At 44.6% G+C, this 21266-nt stretch overlaps 1 protein-coding gene across 2 annotated transcripts in view; it reads left to right on the top strand.

Moving 5' to 3' along the window:
• Nucleotides 1–720: 720 nt before the first annotated feature.
• ATP2C2 (ATPase secretory pathway Ca2+ transporting 2) overlaps nt 721–21266 on the top strand; it is a 311062-nt gene continuing 290516 nt past the window's right edge. Inside the window, exon 1 of one of the 2 annotated variants that reach the window (XM_069218250.1) lies at nt 721–2994. In XM_069218250.1, the coding sequence (XP_069074351.1) occupies nt 895–2994 (2100 nt within the window). In that variant the 5' untranslated portion in view covers nt 721–894. The remainder of the gene's footprint in view (nt 2995–21266) is intronic. The other variant, XM_069218249.1, reaches the window with a different exon arrangement.

Genomic DNA, 21266 nt, shown 5'->3' with positions numbered 1-21266 from the left:
ACCCGCAGTGGGTTAGACTCAGTCTCCCACACTGCAGACGATCCTGCTGCTCACAATTCAGTAGTCTCATTAGAATAATGAGAGCCTACACGACTACATAGGCCATGCCACTTTTAGCCCCTCCCTCCTTTGTCCAACAGAGTGTATTTTTTTTTCTTCCGATGATAAAGCAATTGGCTGGGAAAAGGTATGCTGGGGTAAAATTGTGCTTCCTTTGAAGTTCAAACAGGGACAAACATCATCAGAAGAGACATCATTCGGTTCAGGTTAACTGAAGAGTACTGATGGTTTCAGTTCTGATTTAAACAACCTGCGCCGTAACAGATAACCGCAATGAGCTTGAATAGACATGAGTTGCCGATATACAACCATTGCGAACAAAAAAAGATCGATGCAAAAAGAATTGCCACCGCTTTCTATATTTGCCTTTCCTCGATTGTTTAACAAGACTTCTTGGAGCCAATTGGATGATCTAAAACAAAGAGGAAGGATTCCGATAGGTTTCCCTAATTATAGGGAAATGCGTGCATTGTAAGGCAGGAGCTGATGATTGTGCGAGGAGCGATCTGATTGGCTCGTAGTTCCCAGATGTGGTATGGGTGCGCGGTCTGCTGCATAGGGTGGCAGGATGGGCCTTTCGAAGCATGATGGGAGAACGGGCCTCAGGGTGAGCCTGCACGGGATTGGCTGACATCTCGTGCGGAGGCACGCGATTGGCTCGCCTTACGAACCTGCTGTTTGCAGCACTGAGATGTGCGCCAGCGGAGGTGCAGACCCGGGGGCTTATTATAGACCGGTCTGGGCAGCAGCAACCGACGGCCGCGGATCAGATACAGGATTGAATGGGCTGTCCGGCATCCGCCTGCTGAGGAGCCTAGGGGTGCCAAGGAAAGCATGCCAACCCTCCCAGGGCGCGCTGGGGAGCTAATGCCTACTCTGCCACCACATACTGGGGAGACGGTGCCCACCCTACCAATGCGCACCAGGGACGTGGTAGCTTCTTTACCAGGCCATGCCGGGGACATCATTCCCACCGTGCCCCTGCGCCACGGGGAGACAGTGCCGAGCCTAGCAGGATGCACAGCAGATTTAGTGCCCATCCTGCCCGCACGTGCTGGGGAGACTGTGCACACCCTGCCAGGCCGCACTGGCGAGTCAATAGCCTCAAAGCTACCAGGAGATTGGGCCCCCTCCCTGCCAGCACACACTGGAGAGACGGTATCCCCGTCCCCAGCTTGTACAATGGTGATAGTGCCCATCCTGCCAAAACGCAAGCAAGAGACCCCACCCCCGCTGCCAGTGCGTACCGGGGAGACCGTGCCCACCCTATCAGCAGGACCTGCGGACAGAATGCCCTCTTTGCAAGCAGGGGAGACAGCGCCCACTCTGCTAGGCCGGGCTAGTGAGATAACGCCCAGCCTACCCACGCGCTCCAATGAAGCAGTTCCCACGCTGCCAGGGCGAACCAGGGAGACGGTGCCCAGTCTGACAACACACTCTGGGGAGACAGTTCACACGCTGCCAATGCGCACCATGGAGACAGCCCCTCCATTGCCTTTTCGTGCCAGGGAGATAATACCCGCTCAGCCAACAGGCACTCGAGAACCGGTACCCACCCAGCCAATAGGTAGTGGAGTGGCATCGACCGCTTCACCAATGCATAACGGGCAAATAATGCCCACTCTGCCACCACGCCCAGGAGCGATAGATCCGACCCTGACAGTGTGCAAAAGTGAGGGAGTGCCCACCCTGCCAACACGTTCTGCAGAGAAAGTGCCAACCCCACCCAGGCACACTGGGGAGCTCTTGCCCACCACAAAAATGTGCACTGGCGACATAATACCCTCTTTGCCGATGTGTACCAGGGAGATAGTGCCCACTCTGCCAATGCGTGTTGGGAAGGCAGTGCCCATTCTGCCAATACACACTGAACATATAGTACCCACCGTGCCAATGTGCACAGGGGATGCAGTGGCAACCATGACTATGTCAAAGAGCGAACCAGTACCCACACTGCCAGCACGTAATAAAGACATGGTGCCCACTCTGCCAGTGCGTGCTTGCGAGATAAAGGCCATTCTGGAGACAAGGACCTCCTTGCCAACACATACTGAGGAGGCAGTACCCAGTCTGCAAATGCACACTAAAGAAATTGTGCGCGTTCTGCCAACGTTATGCGAGGATACCGTACCCCCCTTGCCGAAGCGAAGAGGGGAGACACGGCATCCCATGCCACCCCCAAGTAGTCTGGAGCCGGAGCCCACCCTAGCTAAGCGCATTGAGGAGAAAGCGTCCCGGATACCAGCACGGCCACACGAGGTAGTGCCCACTCTGTTGACGTGCACAGGGAAGCCAGAACCCACCCCTCCTACGCGCATTGGAGAGACAGTTCGCACCCTGCCAGCTCGTGCCCAGGAAGCAGTGCCCACCCAGCTGGCACGCACCAGGAACGCCGTGCACTGTCTGCCCGTGCACGGTGGTGACACCGTACACTGCCTCCTCGTTTCCGGTGGGGGTCCAGTGCACGGGTGGAGCACGGTACACAGTGCAGACCTGGTGCACTGCCTGCCAGCTTGTGCAGTGCCAGCCCCCTGCAGAGCGTGCTCCATGCCCGGGCGAGCACCCGGTAGCGCAGTGCTGGCGCACGGCGGGGCCCAGAGCCTTTGCCGCCTCGGCCCCGCCCCCTGCAGGGTGTGCTCCCTAGCGGGGCGGGCCTCTGGGGGCGGGGGCTGGGCCCTCACCTGCACAGGTGCAGCTCTCAGCGGCCTCCCTCTGCCGCATGGAGCCTCGGCAGCAGCAGGACACGGCCCGGCAGGTGACCCGGCGGCGGGAGACCCAGCAGCAAGTGACCCGGTTCACGCCTCTGACCCCATCGGCAGTCGCCAGCCCTCCAGGATGGGAGCGAAGGGGCTCTCCAGACTCTTCCAGAAGCTGACCCGCCTCCGGGGGACCCAGAAGTACCGGCCGGTGGGAAACGGAGAGCTCCTGGAGGAGGTGAGGGGTGCTGGGGGCTCTGTGGGTTACAGCAGGGGGTGAGGAGCCCGGAGAACCACTGGGGGCTTTGTGGGGGTTCTGCGGGGAAGGAGTTAATGTAGACACAAGGAATCTCTCTGAGTAAGTAAAAGTGCTGTATGGAGCGAGGAGACCGCAGGGAACCCAAAGAGGTGAGAGGGTGCAGGGTTCCTTGACTGGCAAAAATAACTGTCAGGGTGGATTGGGGGTGCTAGAAAGATAATGAAACGACAGAGAAATGACTGAACGTTAGATGTAAATTGAAGGGGTTGGGGGAGGGTCCCTTCGTAGGCAGAGGTACAAGTACCCCCTCCCCGCTTTGACACTGTAGTGCAGGGGGTTGGTTGTAAGAGAACGCAAGGGCGCCTGCTGTGAGGAACAGATCCTACTACAGGGTACCTAAAAGGGGTGGCACAGGCCGGGAAGTACCATGAGTGTCACGGACTCCCATGTCCCACATCTCCAAAACTGTATTGAGGGGTGTGTTCCTGCGGAGTGTGAACGTCCTGTGTGATATTTACAGCAGAAGAGGTTAGGTACAGGGCCGTGGCTCGGACAGTAAGACTGAGAGGGGAGAGCTTCAGATTTTCCGACAATCACGCTTTCATCTGATGCTTAAATACATTATACGACGAGCAGGGTGCATGAGAGAGCCCCTGGGGCAGTGGAAAGGGAGAGAAACGCGGATGGATAGGAACACTAAGGGAGATAATATTTTGTAACATAACATACATTTTTGAAGACCTTAAAATCAGAGAGGGAGGGAGTGTGTGTGCGGTTTTATCTGTGTGCATGTAAAAGTTCCTGGTGAAACCCGACAGACACCTCACCATACCCCACTGAAAGCACCTGTACCCAACTATTTATCAGAAAATTCATTTATTGGGACGGAGGGGGTGTAACACCCCATACACCCCCCCCCCCCCGAAGCTACGCCCCTGCTTAAATATTGCAGGGTTTGTTGCTTAATTAGTGACATGGAATTTCTCAAAGGTGCCGACTCATTATCGGGATCTAAGTGTCCAGTGTTTTCACGAGTTATATCTCCTAAAGTCCATCCACAACCTTTCACCTACTGTCTTGTCAGGCTTTCTAGTTGAGTTATTTTAGTGCGGAATTAAGACAGTAGAGCAAAACCCATTTATGGCCAACGACAGCTGGGGACCGTGGTATCTCTTGCGCCCCTTACACGCCCCTGAATAACCAGGAACTTAACTGTGGTTCTTGAATACAAATATTTTCAGTTGTGATTTAGAAATTCATGATTTATAGATGTCATTTTTAGAAAAAGGGGTTATGAAGATGATTGTCACTGAAGATGTGACCGAATTTCTTGTGGGAACTAGAATGGATGGTCAATTCGTGGGTGTCCTACCACTGCCCTCACTCTAAATGCCTTGTAGCAGCCTTGGTTGTGCTGCCGTGCTTAATTTGTAACAAAATAGGTACCACAGCCCTCGTCAGGAGGCCACTGCAGCTTTCACCACCCATTGCCCCTGCAAACGCTGCCAATGACACTACCAACACAACTACTAAATGTCACACTCCCACAGGTGTGACAACTCAGAATGTTCCAGGCCCCCAAAAGCTATACGGATGGCATGGGTAGCATTTATTAGTCATTTTTAATGTATACTGAATTAATAAACAACTGTTGTGCAGATCTTTAAGTTAGACAAACTCTGCCACCATGTGGAGGACTGTCATAAATGCTGGTGTTGACAATTAAATGCTGGTGCTGAACACCGTAAACCACTGGCTCAAATTAAGCACTGGTCTACTTGTCCTGTGGGTCCTGCCCCAGCCTTTGGATGACCTTTCCTGAGTGCCTTGCTTCATCCTTGTGTGACCTTTCCTTCCCTGGCATAGTCTTGCGTGCCCTACTGTGGGAGCTCTGCCCTAGCACAGAGTTTCTTGCTCTAGCCTTGGATGCCATGCCCTGCCAGCCTTAGGTGTTTTTTCCTGCACCCCCTACCTCTCTCCTGAGTGCCCTTCCTGCCTCCACTCTGTAACTCCTCTGGATGCTCTTGCCCTGTGCCTTCTCTTCAGTCTCATGCTTTCACATTCTTTTGCTGGGCGCCCTGTTCGTGCTTGCTTCTTTTTGGTCCACTTCCCAATTGGTTTGTCTTGGTCCCCGGGTCTGCTTTCTCAGGTTCTCATTGCTCCTGTGTGCTTCCTCACATTCCAATTGGCTCTGTGTTCTTCTCTGAGTCTGCCTCCCTCTGTGCACCGCAGCCCCTGGCTCCCCTGCCCATGTGTGTCTCCCCGGATGCCTGTTTGATTGCTCTTTTCATTTGATCATTCCAAGTTGCATCTTTGTCGCTAGATATAGCAAGGTCTGGTGGCTCAGAGGATTAATGCATTCACTGCAGCAATCTGTGTTTGATGGTTGGATCACGGGTTCCAATCCTGGTGGGTCAACTCAGCCTTTCTTTCTTCCAAGGTCAATAAAGTGAGTAACATTGAGTTGGTTAACAATAAACATCAGTTACTTCATTCAGCGCTAAGATACCCCTGTTGGGTTGACCGTGTGCTTTACAAGTACACAGGCTATGTTATTTTAGAAACAACATTGATTTGCAGAAACACTGGTAGGAACTCTGTGTGTGGTGGTGGCATGTATGTGCTTGAAGCAGTGCTGATGCATTTTCCAAGATATGTAAAACAAGGTACTTACCGTTACGTGGTGTACGTGACCGCAGAGGGCACAGTGTTCGCCCAGTTGCCCAGATCAGGTTTCATTTGTAACTTCTGGATTGGTTTATTGCATGTTTCCTGTCTGTGTTAGCATCATAAATAGCACGTTGCCGCTGCCAGTAACAAAAGGTGTGGGGAGAGGATGTTGCTGGTGAAACAATTTAGTGAGCATTAGAAACTACAGGGCCAACTCACCAAGGCATTCATGTGTACATAGAGCAGAAATCCCGTATTGCTTCTCTAAGTAACGTGAAATGGCCTCAAAACATCTAAAATGGGAATATTTATGTATACACAGTACAAACCCAAAGTCTTGTACCCTTTTTGTATCTTCACTGATAGGCTGTTGAACATTTTGAGGTCAAGCCACAAAGGCATTTATGAGTATGTGAAGTAGAACGCCTGTGAACTCCCTCAATATCTAAAATGGGGACATTCAAATGTTTTTGCACCTTTACTAACACGTAGTTGGACATTTTGAGGTCATGACACATGCATTTATGAGAGGTAGTACTACTTCACATACTTGTAAATGCCTTTGTGACTCGGCCCCTATATTTTGAAGAGCATGAATACCTGGAGTTTCTGCTCGTGCCTTTTGTGTGGCTGAAAATCCATCGCATGCCATGCTATTAGCATTGGGCTTGTGTGTTTTCTACTGGCACATTGTTGCAATTATTTTGTATATTTTTGACAATATCACCCAGCTGAAAAGGGAATGGTAAAAATGTTTTTGCGAAAAGGTGTTTGAATGCGTATTAAAAAAAAAAACTAATGTCAATAAAATCCTGAAAGCTACATTTAAGTGGTGCCATTGGATGAAAATTACTATCTGGAGGTATTTCACTCAAATATGTTTTGGATTAAGTGCCAGATGTAGCAAAGGGTTTTTCCCATTCTGTGTCAATGGGGAAATGTGTTCGTACATATGGCCCCAAGTCATCTATTTATGGGATACAAACGTTCTACAACGCTGCTGGGTGTCGTGTGGCACCCTAAGTGATATCTGGGCATCAGCACTTTGAATGTTAATACTTGTAGTTTAGGTTTTCCCCCCGATATAAAAGTGCCTATGAATTCCAGATCTTTGAACTAAGGACAGGAGTAGTTGAAGAGCCCCATGTGGCCTGGATAACCTTATGGCAGGTCTTTAATGTACCTGTACATTTTACCTCCATCAATCTGGCGGAGACCCTGGGAAGTGTAAATCTGCCTTGCGGGTGCCTTCGAGGAAGGGGCTGTATTTGGGTTCCTATGGGAGGCACAGGGCCTTTGGATGGTTTTTATCCTCTCTTTGCACATCTCTTCCCTGTAGTTGAGAAACTATACTATATCAAGGTCTCCATCTCCAACTCTTGGCATGTCTCTCCCAGAGAGGCAGAGTATGTCATGTCTGATAACATTAATAGCCTGTCTTTATATAGAGCACATCTGTCATTTCCAGGCTTTGTATTGATAGTTTGTGGTTGGTTCTGATGGAATTGTGTATCAGCAGACATACGTCAGATTCTGGTGGATATGAGGATCTGCAGATGCACCCCATCCAAATTCCTGTTGATATGTGCATCTGCAGACAAACGCCATATTCTGGTGGATATGTGTATCTGTATTGTTTATCTGCAGACTCGTGCCAGTTTCTTGCAGATATGTGTATCTGCAAGCATATGCCAGGCTCTGGGGGAGATGTGAATCTGCAGGACAACACACCAGAATCCTGTGGCTATGTGCAGCTGCAGACACACACCAGCCAGATTCTTGTAGACTTGTCTATCTGTAAACACATATCAGATTCCTGTGGATATGTGTATCTGCAGAAACACACCAGATTTTGGTGATATGTGTATTCACAGACACGCAGCAGATTCTGGTGACTATGAGTATCTGCAGACACCTGCCAGATTCCTCTGGAAATGTGTATTTGCAGACACACACCAGCCAGATTCCTGTGGGCGTGTGTATCTGCAGACACATGCCAAGTTTTGGTGGATTTATGTATCTGCAAACACATGCCAGATTCTGGTGGGAGAGTGTATCTGCAGGACGCATGCAAGAGTAAGAATGTGCAGCATCCTACCTTAGAAAAATAAGGCAGCGGGACAGATTTTCTGGGGCGCAGTTTGGCAGTCTCCCAAACAATAGCAGTTATTTGACTTCTCAAAAAGAGAGCTCTGGACTCCTGGGATGCAGTATTGCAGTGACTGTAAGACCTTCGTGTATGAGCGCTGGGTGGGTTTGCTGGACTCCAGACAGGTTGTCGGTGAGATCAACCTCCTTAACTCCATAAATAGCATCTGTGCCCCACCCAAAACGGTCTTGGTGAGCTATTCACCCTTAATTCCTTCTCCAATTAGGCTCTCTTAGTGAGCACATTATACTTGGTCTCATGGGTAGGGGGCACCAAAACCCCAGGTTGGCTATGTAAGTGAGCACATCCTTTAGCATTATGGGTAGAGTGTTTCTTGGCTCCAGACAGACTGTCTCTCGGGGAGCACCAAATTCTTGACTGTGCACGAAGCAAGTCTCTGGACCGAGACAAATGTGAGTGTCACATCCTTCCCTTTGTGGGCAGTGGCTCTCTGCGCCCATCCAGGCGCTGCCTGAGCTTGACACCCTTGAGTGCCCTGTACAAGTGTTTTCTTACGTGGCATTCTGCACTCTAAATAATTACCGTGCTCCTCTGGCATCAGCCATGGGCAGCATGAATGCTGTGCGGGGCTGACTGCTCCAGTCCAGAGGCGTAGCTTGGTCAGTGACATTGATGGGGGGTGGGAGGTGAGCTTCAAATGACCCAATAATCATGCTAAATTATATTATTTGAGAAGCGGGACACGAGGGGGGCATGAGTGACAGTGGGAAGGAATAGCAGTGGATTGTTAGTCTCGTAAAAGACAAGATGTTGTAAAATAACCAACATTTTTTAAGAACTTCAAATTGGACATAGAGAGTGAATGTGTACGTTTTTGTCAACGTGGGCATGTAAGCATCCTAGGTGAAAGCCACCTCACCATACCCAATTGAAAACACCTGTTCCCAGCTATTTACTAGAAAATACATTTGTTGGCGGGTGGATGTAACACCCCCCTAAAGCTACTCTGTCGTACACCTTCCATAAACTAACCGCTATAAAATAGTCTCCCACAGGCCATGTAATGTCTTCACTGAGTGCGTCATACTGGGGCTCACTTCAACCCTTCTATTGTTTTGTGCACACCTGCTTAGCATGAATTGTCCCCAGGCCACACCTGGAAACACCAGAGGCCAAAGATCTGGTACAGATACCAGCATCATACAGGCTTGACAATGAGTCATGAGTAATACTGCTAGCAAAACAATGTAAAACTATGCAGTGGCTGAGCACAACCACAAGAGAAGGGCAAGCTTTGAGGTAGAGATCTGCAACATGAAGTCACAGCTATTGTTCCACAGTACTTCATGGTGCATTCCTTCCATCGCTAAGAGCTGTGATAGTGCTGCTATTAGTAAGCATTGGTTACTCCCACCTTAAGAAAGATGAAGCGGACCCTACTATAATGAACAACTTTAGCCCAATTTCTCTTTTACCAGCTGCGGCTAAATTGATGGAAAAGCATGTGGTGAAACAGCTGAACCACTTTATGCAGTAAGCGACCCTCAAGTGAACTACACAAGTAGGTTTCTGTGTTTCTCGCAGCACGGAGTCCGTGCTCCGCGCCATTTTGGACAACCTAAGGGAGACGCAGCAGAGTCAGGGCAGTCTAATTATCAGATCTGTCTGCTGCATTTGACACTATGGATCATGACATCCTAGTGGTCCTATTCACATCAGTTCTGGCCTGGATTGCCTCCTTCCTGGTGGACTGCACTCAGACTCTTGACCTGTGCTGCTGTTGTCTCCCCTCTCGAATGAGGGGTCCCTCAGAGCGCTGATGTGATCACCTCATTCCTTTATTTTTTACATTGTCCCCTTTGCCAAGCTCACCCACTACAAGTGTGTTAATTTCAACATGTACACTGACAACACCCAGTTGTTTGTTCGACTGGTTAATGACTTTTCCTTTTTTTTTGTCACGCACTTACTGCTGTGATTGACATGCATCTAGGAGTGGCTAGAAAATAACTGTCCCAAGCTTAATGACAAAATGTACACATTTTGCTCGAAAATATAGTGCTCGAGGCTGGGTTTGCATTTTTTCACAATCTGCAGGATTTCATGAAATTGTGAGTATATAAATTATGCAGATTCCACACATCTCTACTGTTTAGTCTACATCACGTTGCGTTCTGGTTCTTGTCACATGATAAATATGGGTCACCAAACACCAATATGTAGAGTGTGGGCCAACGCACTCCAGCTTGTAGACTATGAGCGTGAATAACCTAGTTTTACAATTGGAATGATATAGCGTCTTAAGTTTTGTGGCAAAAATAAGTGGTTTGTACCTTGTAATTGGACTCCAAGTCACGAAGGGTATTTTGGTATATGAAAGGAATGCAGGTGCCGGTCCAATGAAAGCACTTCAGTATGGGAATCAGTCTTCACCTAAGAACAATGAATTGGAATGCGGTCCAGAGGATGAGTGGCTGAGATAAATTCAAGCATTCGTTCTTCGTTTTTTAAATGTTCTCAATCTGTAAATCACACATTTTGTTTAGTGCAAAGGGTGGGTACCCTCCTATGTTAATCTGTACTAACACCTTCAGCCTCCCCCGCCCCCAAGCCCAGCTTTGTAATAGGCAACCTCACTCTAACCCTAGAAAGTGTGTCTGGAATCTGATACTTTAGAAGGGGGACCATCACCGGTTTGACTCGGTCATCTGCACAGGTTACCCACTGATCTCTGGCAGATGCTCAAGTCGCTGAGCTACCTCACCCCTAACCTTTCCTCTATACATGCCCTTTTATGTCCCCTTCAACTTCTCATGCACTGGTCCTCTGCCATGGAGTTGGTGTTATATGTATATATTAAGCAAAGTGGGCTCTGACCCAGGACCCCAGCCTTTCAGGGGGCGCTGATAGTCAGCCCTGCTTAGCTGAGTTGTCCTCATGGCCTTAAATATTTTTTAAACGGATTGTTTTGAATACCGTTTTTCTTTAATTTATTTTTAATGTGGTTAATCTGTGAGGTTGTGTTACAGACATCTTGCAGAGAAATGTTGGGTTATGTTTCATATGCAACATCCATCTTTTTTTAAAATTTTAGATCAAAACAAGACCTCGCACGTGTGAAATGGGAGGGGGTACCAGAGATTATTTGCAGTAATATTATCGAGCTGCCACTGTGCTACAATATTGAAAACACACATCACTATCCCTAAACATTAGATGTAAACATACTTAAAATGCCCAACAAAATACTTTTCGCCCAGGGCCCCCTCCCAAATCCTTAAAATGCCCTTGAGAGAGAGATTATATATATATATATATATATATATATATATCTATATATATATCAAAAAAGGAGAATCATTGACTATAAAATGTTTTGAATCCTGTTCCCTATCGTGTCCTTCCCCAAGCAGTAGTTTTTCTTTATTTTAATTTTGTTAACGTTTTATAAGGTGGATTACATGCTAAATCCTTTCTAGGAGAACCTTCAATAAATATAGAACAATTTGAAAGATTCATCAATGGATTAAGGAAACAACTATAAAATCTTGGTTTCAGAATCCTAAAAACATCAAGACGTTAACAGAAGTTCAATAACGGCCGAAAGTAAAACATCCAATCCCATTTAAGCAAACACCTGGTTCCCAACAGTGGCTCTGAGCCACAATGGATAACCATAAAGCCGCAGCTGGAATGTGCCTACGAGTCGTTGTGACGATAAATTAAATGGCTGGTACGCAAGCAAAACCTTTGCTAAATATATCCATCGAAATAAACAAGGGACTATTCGTTCTGACGGGAAAGTCTTTTAAAGTTCAGGGTCAGAGGGCAAGCCTAGTTTCGGCGGAAACTATTTCCAGATTAAAACACTTTTAGTGCATAACTACTATGCATAAATTGCCTTATTTTTTCACCTTTCGTATGCATATAGTAGTATTATAATTTGGAAAAATATCTATTGATTAGACGTGTACGTCATATATAGACTTGTGCTACCTTCCTCTTTCACGATGCCATGTGGAGTCTCTGTATTCATGTCCCTGACTCATCTAGAACAAGCCTCCCTGCAAAGCAACGGATCTGTATACGAGGTGTAGGCCACATCTAGACAGGAAGTTCATAGGGAAAGGAAGTAGCTGTTTTAATTCCCGTGACTATCTTAATTGGACATTTAATTGGTTGTGGTCACTAAAATGATCAGGATTACTGTTGTGTGAATGAACAGTAACACTTATGAAACTTCTAAAGATTCTCCTTGCATTGCCCTCGTATGTTGAGCTGCAATGTGGTTGCCACCAAGATAGGAGTTATCACTGTCTGGTTGGGATGGTGCCCATGGTAGACGGAGCTAAAGGGAAATCTCAAGTGCTTCATCAGGAGCATTTTTCTTCAAGGCTGAAAGTTATGGCAGAGGCACGTTTTTGATGGGCGATCCTAATATTTAGTTATTTGCCCCCATCTTCCCCACTCCATTTCTCACTTTTTACTGATACAGTCTCCATATCTGTGGTTAACAGGCAGGAAGAATCACAGAGTTTGGTGATTGAGTTGAACAGACCACATCACACTCTCAGTTCTGTGCTTCTCCAAGAGTCCATTTTAATAGAGGGTCTTCTGGCTTTGGCAGGGTCTTCACTAATGAAAGCTTAATTCCACCCAGGCGTTTGAATGGGATTTTTTGAGTGGGTGGCACTTTCATGTTTTTACCCATGACACCAGTAATACTTGTAGCATTTCTGTAAGTGTCCCCTACTTCTAGACACATTTTAGACATCTTCAAGACCATTATTTCTGAAACAATCAAAGTTGGTTTCAAAGTTGCATCGAGTATTGTGTGGAGCAGTGCTGCCCAATTGTTTTAATTTCGCTTGTAGGTAGTTTACTTAAGGGCATCTTGTTTTGCTCAGCATTGAGTAATATCTGTGTTTTATTGTTTGGTTGGTGTATAGTGTGGTCTACCAGTTGACAGTCCAGGATTTACCAATCGGTATATGCAGTGTTCAGTTTTTGTGGCCACCAGTAATGATAAGATCCAGTGATCTGGACAATATGTATTTTAATTCGTGTGGCTCAGACTGGAGTGTCATATGGCAATAAGAATATCAAGAACCATCACGTCGCAATGTAAACTTTGGTAATCTGTGGACAAACGTCTAGTGCTTTAAAAGTTTTGCTATTTTGGCTATCCTCTTTACGTGCCCTGTAGTTCTTCTAAACTTGTAATGAGGTTCATTGTCATATGTACTTGGTTTTTCCAATACAAGGTTGTTTACAACATCATTAAAACCCATGTTTTATTACTTTAAGAATACACTGTTTTATTTTCTTAAAAATAGTATCCTCATAACATTTGGCAACACAATATGGGAAGATTTAACTAGATGATTTTAATTTCTTGGCTGTGACTACGACTGTGGCTTAATTACTTTAATATTTCAACAAAATGTAATGGTCGCTATTAATTATTCTTATTGCATCCATTTTTATAAAGTTTTTACTGCAATGTGTTTAATTAACAAGGAATGTAAGTGTAATTCAATTTCATTGCTCCTCCTGGTGGAAGGATACCCTCTTTTCATATTTCAGAATGTTCCTTTAGGTGCTCGATGTTCCTCAGCAAAGCCCAGCAACAATCAGCACGTAGGAGACAAAAACAGTAGGTCATTTGAAAAACGTCTGTGGGTTGTAGAGTTCTTTTGTGCCCAAGGTGTCTTCCACAAATGAGTCAATTTCTTGGGGGAACTTTTTATATCTAGCATACCTTCCTCGGTAGTAGGCCTTGACAAACCAAGCTATTGTAAACATTGTGGATGTTGTCTGATGTGTATTGTAATATTTTTACTTATCTTGTTCTTCTCTAGTTTGTGGCCGTTGATGATATAAATATTGCTATGTCGTGCCACGATTCTGCAACTGTGTTTTTATCAATTTCTGCAGAATGTAAACTGGGTTAGTATTGACCATTTACTTAATGTGGGTCAATAATTGATTAAACACATTTTGTAATCAATATTTTACGGATATACTGGCCGTCTGTGCATACGAAATACATACAGATGTTTACTACATTTTTCATGTTTTTTTTTTTTTTGTAGACCTCATTTTGTGTCACCTGGTAGGTTCCTTATTTAGTGCAGTATGTGTTTTATAAGTTGCAATTATTCAGATACTAAGCTAGGAACTGTAATGACTAGAATGGCGTTTTCTTCGCGGTTGATGCAACGAGCCACACATATAGATAGCTGTGTGTGAAAGGCTTGAATAAATTGTTCTTGCAAAGATATTCAATTGTATTTACCACCTCATGACATTGTGATGTTCTGGTCCTTACTTCACTGGGAGATATACACCATCCACAGGTAATCGATGCATTCGAAAAGTTATTACTGGGACAGCTGTACGCCGTGTCATGATCACCTTCCACACGCATTCAATAATGGGAAGATGGCAGTTTTGGGTTTTCTGTATCCTAATGGTGCGTTCAATTTAAATGATCAATAAATACTACAGTAAACCTACAAACAGCATGTGGTGAGGGTTGTGGAAGACAGTGGAGCCTTTCTGCCAGACCGAATGGAGAAATGAATAAGATCTGTTTCCATTGCACACTCATATGGAGAGTCCCATAGGTGTCATTGTTATCCTTAACCTGGAAGTGTACTGAAATTCACATTCTCCCAGATTAACGCCTTTCAATTGCTGACTGGGTGTATTAGGACTGTCTAAACCTTAATTTGGTATTACTAACAGGATCAAGTCATAATTTCAAAAATGTAAGATGCCCCATAATTTCTTCTATGTAAAGTCAAGAATATAGACACTAAAAAAAGTTTTAGGAGTAGAGGTGACTATCACATTGTGAATCAACACGTTTGATAGCGGCAGGTACCGTTTACAATCAATAGATGGTATAACTGGACATGAAGGCACATTCAAGGGTCTAAATGGTGCAGGACTAAGCTTGTCTAGTAACCAACTTGCGCTACTGTGGTAATTTGCACAGTGGAGTCTAGAAATAGCTGCTCGATTTAAGAGCAGCCGGTGTTCAGAGAATCATCTAATCAAATATACAAGGGAATAAAAGCTTGTTGAGTTAAAAATTGGCTTTGATGCCTATTAGAAGCGCTGTTGCAGAATGTATAATTGAACTTGGTTGGAGTGCTTGGCCTAAGATCCAGTATCCTGGTTGATGTGCCAGGTTCGTGCCTTTGATGTTTTATGTTTTTTAATATTACCAGATGACGTCCTGTAAGTCTTCAATAAGCCGTTTCCCTGGAGCAAGTTATCAACTAAAGGTGCCCTCGTTTCGAGCTACTTTACAAGTTTGAAAGTTACTTGTAGTTACTATAGAATGGAAAGATTGGAAAGCAGACAGGCAATGTGATCTTGTGGTCTCTGACCAAAAGTCCATCGGCCAAGACTGGCTGTACAGTTTTAAGGAGGAGTGAAAATCCATTGTTTTTAGTACTGATTTTTCCTGACTTGCTGTCTCAGACAGTTGCCAAAGTCAAGTAACTGTATCCAAGTTTGTAAAGATCAGTTTTTGTTTTCAAGGCTGGATATTTCAAGCAGGAGTTCTGGATGGAGATATTGTTGCTCCCTTGGTGGGTTGGTGGCCCGGGTACTGGGATTGGAGGGAGCAATGGGCAGTAAGATTATAAGGGCAAAGGTCATGGGACTTATTCCCCAAACGAGGACTGTGATGCGTTGTTTAGGACCAGCCTCCAGGAATAAGTACTGCACATGGGGTTTTGTCCCACCTCCCACCCTGATACCGCTGTGATCTTTTGCGTTCTGTGCCTCATCACACATTTTGAACCTCCAGTAGGGAGGTAATTCAGTAGATGTTGCCAGTCTCTGTCACCTGTATCGATAGTGGTTGTTTGCTGGAAAGGGGCAATCTGGTGTTTCGGATTGTAATGTGATTTTCTCACTTTCGTATATGTTTTGCATTGCTTTCTATTTTTGTGCAGCGGCCACTTGCCAGTGCTCTTTGTGCACCAAATGACCACATCATTAAGGGATGAGCCTGTACAATGCACAATGAAAGGTGCAAGACAGCAGTTTTGTAACTCTGAAAGCTAGGTAATTTGATTTTAGTTGAGTGTCCGTATGAGCATCAGTGTTCACAAGCAGGAAACTCCCATCTGACTGTTAGTCTCTAAAATAAAAAGCACCTACCCCTAAAATAGCCTCCAGCTTTTTACATCTACGCTTGTTATGAAAATTGGTACAGAGTAGCGGTAATATTCATTTACAGCCCTGCCTCAAAATGTGGTTGCCGCTTTATCCCAACAAAGAAGTCATCTCTGAATACCCAGCAGTGGACCCTCTTGGAGGTGTATAACCGCATAGTGCTATGGGCGGGAGTTTTGTTGTATAAGGCACCGAAGACTAGTGAAGATTTAAGGATGTTAGATTCAGCAGTCAGTTGAGGTTGCTGAATTGTCTGACGGCAGATTGTTCTGTTATAGGATTTTTTGTATATAAAGTTGACGTAAGATTACTTTCTAGTTCTGTACATGACTTTTAAGAATGAAGGTAGAAGACTAATATGTGTGCATGAGTATTCTTGAAGCTCAAACCTAGCTGCAAAGTAGCTAAGCACCTTGTAAGAGTTGGGTTTGAGAAGACAATATTTCAGGGAGAGGAGCCAAGGACCCTGTCTCACAGGGGGAGGGAGCTCTCTGCCCATGTCATTCATTGAAGGATGCCATTTATGTTGTTACTTTAAACTTGGTATTCCTTGAAGAGCTGTATCTTGAGCGCTTTCTGTTATGCGGTTCATACTTTGGTAATGGGACTGCATGTTTAGGACACAGCCCTGCTGAGTGTGGGAGCCTGAATGCACCCCACACCATTGGTAGCTGTTGGTCTAACTCCTGTCTAGCTCACAGTACCTCACCCAAACCTCCACACCTGTCAGGGTAAAAGGTGATTACTGCAATCTGAACATGACACTCCGACTCCCCAGTGAAGTTTTGGAAACAGATTGTTCCCATTTTGTTCAGTTACTCATGCATGCAAAGGAGAGACACAGGATGCAAAACAAGTTTTCAATACACTTTTTGAAGCAATCACATTCTGGTATAAAATACATATGCTGTGATAATTAGGCAGATGAAACAAAGCAAGGTAACCAATATTACAATCAGGGTGAAGGAGATAAACAACCCCACCATGTTTTGTGTTCTAGATATTCTAGAGGTTTCTACCTACCCCTATGTCTACAACTGACGTAGTAGTTGTAACCCTCTGCCTTTCCCGACCTAAGAGATTAGTCCCAGACCTAGATAAAACAGCAGGGGTCTGCCTGGTGTGTAGATGCAGTCTTCACAACAAGCTGAAGATTCAGCATGAGCAAAACTGTGCCTCTCGTGCACCACGCATCCCAGGATGGTCATGACCGGAATGTCCTCTACCCTCCATGTAGTTTATATAATAACCCACACCACATTGGGACCACAGCTCTGATGTAATGCTGTGTCTCAGAGATAGAAACTGGCTCCTGAACTGGCAACAGTTATCATACCATGTACTGCTTTGGAAAAAGAGTACAGATTATATGTGATGCAAATGCGGATTAAATGTACAGCATGACCTTTGCCTTCCTAGAATAAAGCAGCGGATAAAATATGTAAAAACCATCAGTAAAAGCAGTCTTATTAATCATGAATAAGACACAAACCATAGAACTAAGCTAAAGCAGGGGTGCCCAACTCCAGAACTAAAAGGGTCTTCATGACACTTCTAGAAAGGGAGGAGCTAAGTGGAGCATCATACATGCTACATTTGGGCCTTTGCTCAGAATAGTAATGAAATTTGACTGCTACTTTTGGGACAGTATGAGTCACAGTATTGAAATGCACATAGACAGGGTGGGTGAATTGAATCTCCTCTGATTTCTGATTCCTGAGTCTTCAGTGCCCATACGGAAAAAGTTTATTTTTTGCCAAATTATGTACAATTAGCGCTAGCTATGATTTCAGGGATGAGGTGTTTTCCATTCAAGGTCCCAGATCTGAGAAACCCCTGACTACCATCATTGACAAATGTGGTCATTCAGACTAGAAGAAGCACCCTGATTTTGGAATGAAGGCCTTCTCTTGCCTCTTCTTCTTCACAGGTATGATCATGATTGAGCTGGGAGCTCTCAGGATCTCAAGCTAAACTGACTAGATCAGTGGGCTCCAAACTTTTTAATTCTGCGCCCCCCCAGTTGAAAAATAAAAATCATTGGGCCCCCCCTCAGAATTTTTCACAATAATTTTAGAAAGATGGCAATGTTTAAATATGTCTAGACGTATTTAAACATTGCAGTTAAGTAATTTATCTTTTTTAAAGTGCAATAACAGGTTTCTGCTTAAAACAGAGCTCTGTTATCTGTGTAATGCTTCTTTTGGCCAGAGCCTGGCGCCTCCCCCCCCCGGATCACTTCAGGCCCCCCTAGGGGGGCCCCCTTCCCAGTTTGCAGTTTGAAGACCCCTGGACTAGATATTGAGAAGCAAAACCAAATATAAAAGTAGGACTAAAATCTTTTGTGTTACTCTTATGTATGGTCTTTCTCAGTTTTGCGTAGCCATGTAAATGTAAATACAAGTGTGTGTGTGTGTATATATTATGTCTGTGGATGGATGGAGATATATGTGTGTGTGTGTCTTCACACTCATTTTCAATGATATGTTATATAACATTAGCTGTCGCAGCACCTCCACCCTAGGCTCCCTGCTTTCTCCCCACTGTCTTCCCTCTGCTGTGAACACACACCCACCTCCTCCTGTGCTTCCTGAAAGAAACACATAATACATTAAATCAGTTTGGAGGTATCTCTTGAAAGGAGAGCATAGGTTCATTTCTGCTTTGCAGAATGTCTTTATCTTTGTCCTAAAAACTGGGACATTTTATAAAAATTAGGAAAAATGTTGAGGTGCCGGGTCAGTCCTCTGAAAACTAGGAATGTCTGGGGGAAATACAAGACGTCTGGTCACCCTAACTCGATTTTAAAGCACTTAAATAGGAAATGAGACTACCAAAGGATCTTAAATTTAATCTGATCCTTGATTAGTCTCCAGTGTAGATCACTCCTTGCATTAAAAACATCATCTTACAACTGCTTATTGCACCGTTGTTAGCGCCACCTGAACTCTTCCAAAAACATTTCCAAGTAAAGTCACCTTAAAAAGCCATTGCAGGAGCGGTGGCTGGTGTTAGCAAAGGCTCCAACTGTGAGTGCCAATGACTTCTTTCTCTCTTTCTCAGTTGGAAGGAGATGGTTTGGCCCACTGGTCACTGAAACAGTGAAAGCTCTAGTTGAAGGTCAGACCAAAGCATTTTAAATCCTTTGACTGATCAATCATTTAATCAAAACTATGGGGGCATGGGTAGGCATAAGCTGTCATTGGGTGGTCTCCAATCTCTCTCTGCCCTAATTTATGGCCATTGACCAGCAATTTTGTAGCCTTTCAACCGGATGCTAGGTATCATAATATGGTTTGTAGTGCATTGTAATAGTGAACAACTCTGCTTGCAGCAGATAATCGTGAAAAGCTTGTGTCTTATGTGAATAGCACTACATGAGTGTCCCCTCCATGCAAAGAATTACCTATTTAAAGGCGAGTGCCCAAACGGTATGACTTTCATTGTATGTTCAAGTTGTGTAGAAAATGTTATTCAAACTTAGTGATGCCATGTATATATTGTTCCTTGTCTTGTGCCTGCCTTCTACAGCAAAAACGTTTCTTGGCAGGTGTATTAAAACTCTTAGGAAGTCCATGTTAGGAAACCTCAGAGTTTTAAAAATCTAAGTAACCTATTCTTGGCCAGCTTTATTAAATGACATGTATGTAAACTCACCATTGTTTATACCTATTAACACACCTACTGTTGCACTATTTGGAAGTCCTATGCAAGGATTGTGCAGTGCTGGAGTTCTCACAATCACACGGCCTCCTCCTTCACAAGGCAGCGCTGTAAGGAGGCTTCAAAGCCAGCTCCTAAGCGAGCGCTTTGGGCCAACTTTAGCCTGAATCGCGCATCGCGCACACAGTCATTCTATAGATATATTCTATCGCCCACAGGGGTAGTCACTTTATTTTTTCCCTCCATAACTATTATCTCCTTGGGCAAAAAAATTAAAATGGTAAAACAGCTGGTCTGGGAACTTCCAAGGGTAGAAGATGGAGGCTAAGGCATAGGCAGAAGATAGTATGGAAGTAACCGTCCAACCCAAAAAGTTGTTTAGAAAGTCCTGGCTAGTTCCGAATGTGTAGATGCTGTCGAGCAGTCATTAGTTTTTTATTCATACTTGATGAAAATTGTATTTTAAATTTTTGAAAAGCAAGTCATCTAATTTACTGCAATTATGGCAGATCCTGGTGCCTGTGCTGCAGCGTCTGGCCACTTCTTATGAGTGCACCTTGGCTGCTTTAAGAGTAGTACTTGGCATAGATGTCATCCTATACAAAAATATGAAATGAAGCATTCTCCTACCCTTTATTTGCAACATGTTTGACATAATTATAAATCCCAATCTAATGTTCTACTCTTCAGGCTCCTTAAAAGCTGAACTTTAGTCATGATGAATTTGAAAAATCTATTTTGATTGTGAAAATCTTTACTAATCTGAATCTCAGTTTTACTACAGGTGAGGAATTGAATTTTTGTGGTTGACCGACCTTCTCTTATTTTTTGGTAGAGAAAGGGTCTTACCGAAAAAGTAGAAATGCAAGCATACATAAATTCCTAAAGTAAACCTTTAGGTGTTAATGATGGAGCTCTCAAAGCCAAGGGGATTATTGACCAATACCAAATAAACGCATGATTTATAATTGTGGTTAGGCTGTTTTTGTGTTGTTGTTTTTTTAGTAATATTGTCTTAGCACTGAAGGAGATCGTTGAGTAATTTATTTGCCTATTTCTAAATAAGGAACATTTCCTGGAAAGCAAGCATTGGCAATGCCAATAGGTCTGGCTATTTCATAAGTGAAAGTGTTTCTTCATTGATTGGTAAGACTTTTTTATTTTTTTATTTGTTACAATGGTATTGATTATTTTCTTAGGGACTAAGCCTGAGAAGTGGAGGCATTCTCTGAACCTTCTCACTAGTGAAATGCGGCAAGGTATTCAAAGAGAAACCAGCAGCTTCTTTACATAACGCTATAGCAGGTGTATCTGCCGAGATATCCATCAGGCATGATTGCTTACAGGGAGGGTACCTCACAGCTTTAGAGATGTCATAGAGAAGACACTTGTCCTTCACCCATGCTGGTTTACATGGAAGCGGAGACAGTGCAGCGCAGGACCGCGAGGTCCATGCATGTCCCTCTAGTGTAACTTGTGATTATAGCTATCAACATAACTGAAGAAAGGAGTATTGATGTTTTAATAGAAAACTGTGCCGCTGACGGAAGCAATGCGTCAAATGCGTAGATATCTTACTCAGTATAGCTATTTTTCTTTATTATTTCTGCTT

Source organism: Pleurodeles waltl, chromosome 12 (genome assembly GCF_031143425.1).
Source record: "Pleurodeles waltl isolate 20211129_DDA chromosome 12, aPleWal1.hap1.20221129, whole genome shotgun sequence".
In the NCBI taxonomy this organism is placed as follows: Eukaryota; Metazoa; Chordata; class Amphibia; order Caudata; family Salamandridae; genus Pleurodeles; species Pleurodeles waltl.
The sequence above is the reverse complement of the archived record's forward strand: the minus strand, read 5'-3'. Positions and strand labels throughout refer to the sequence as shown.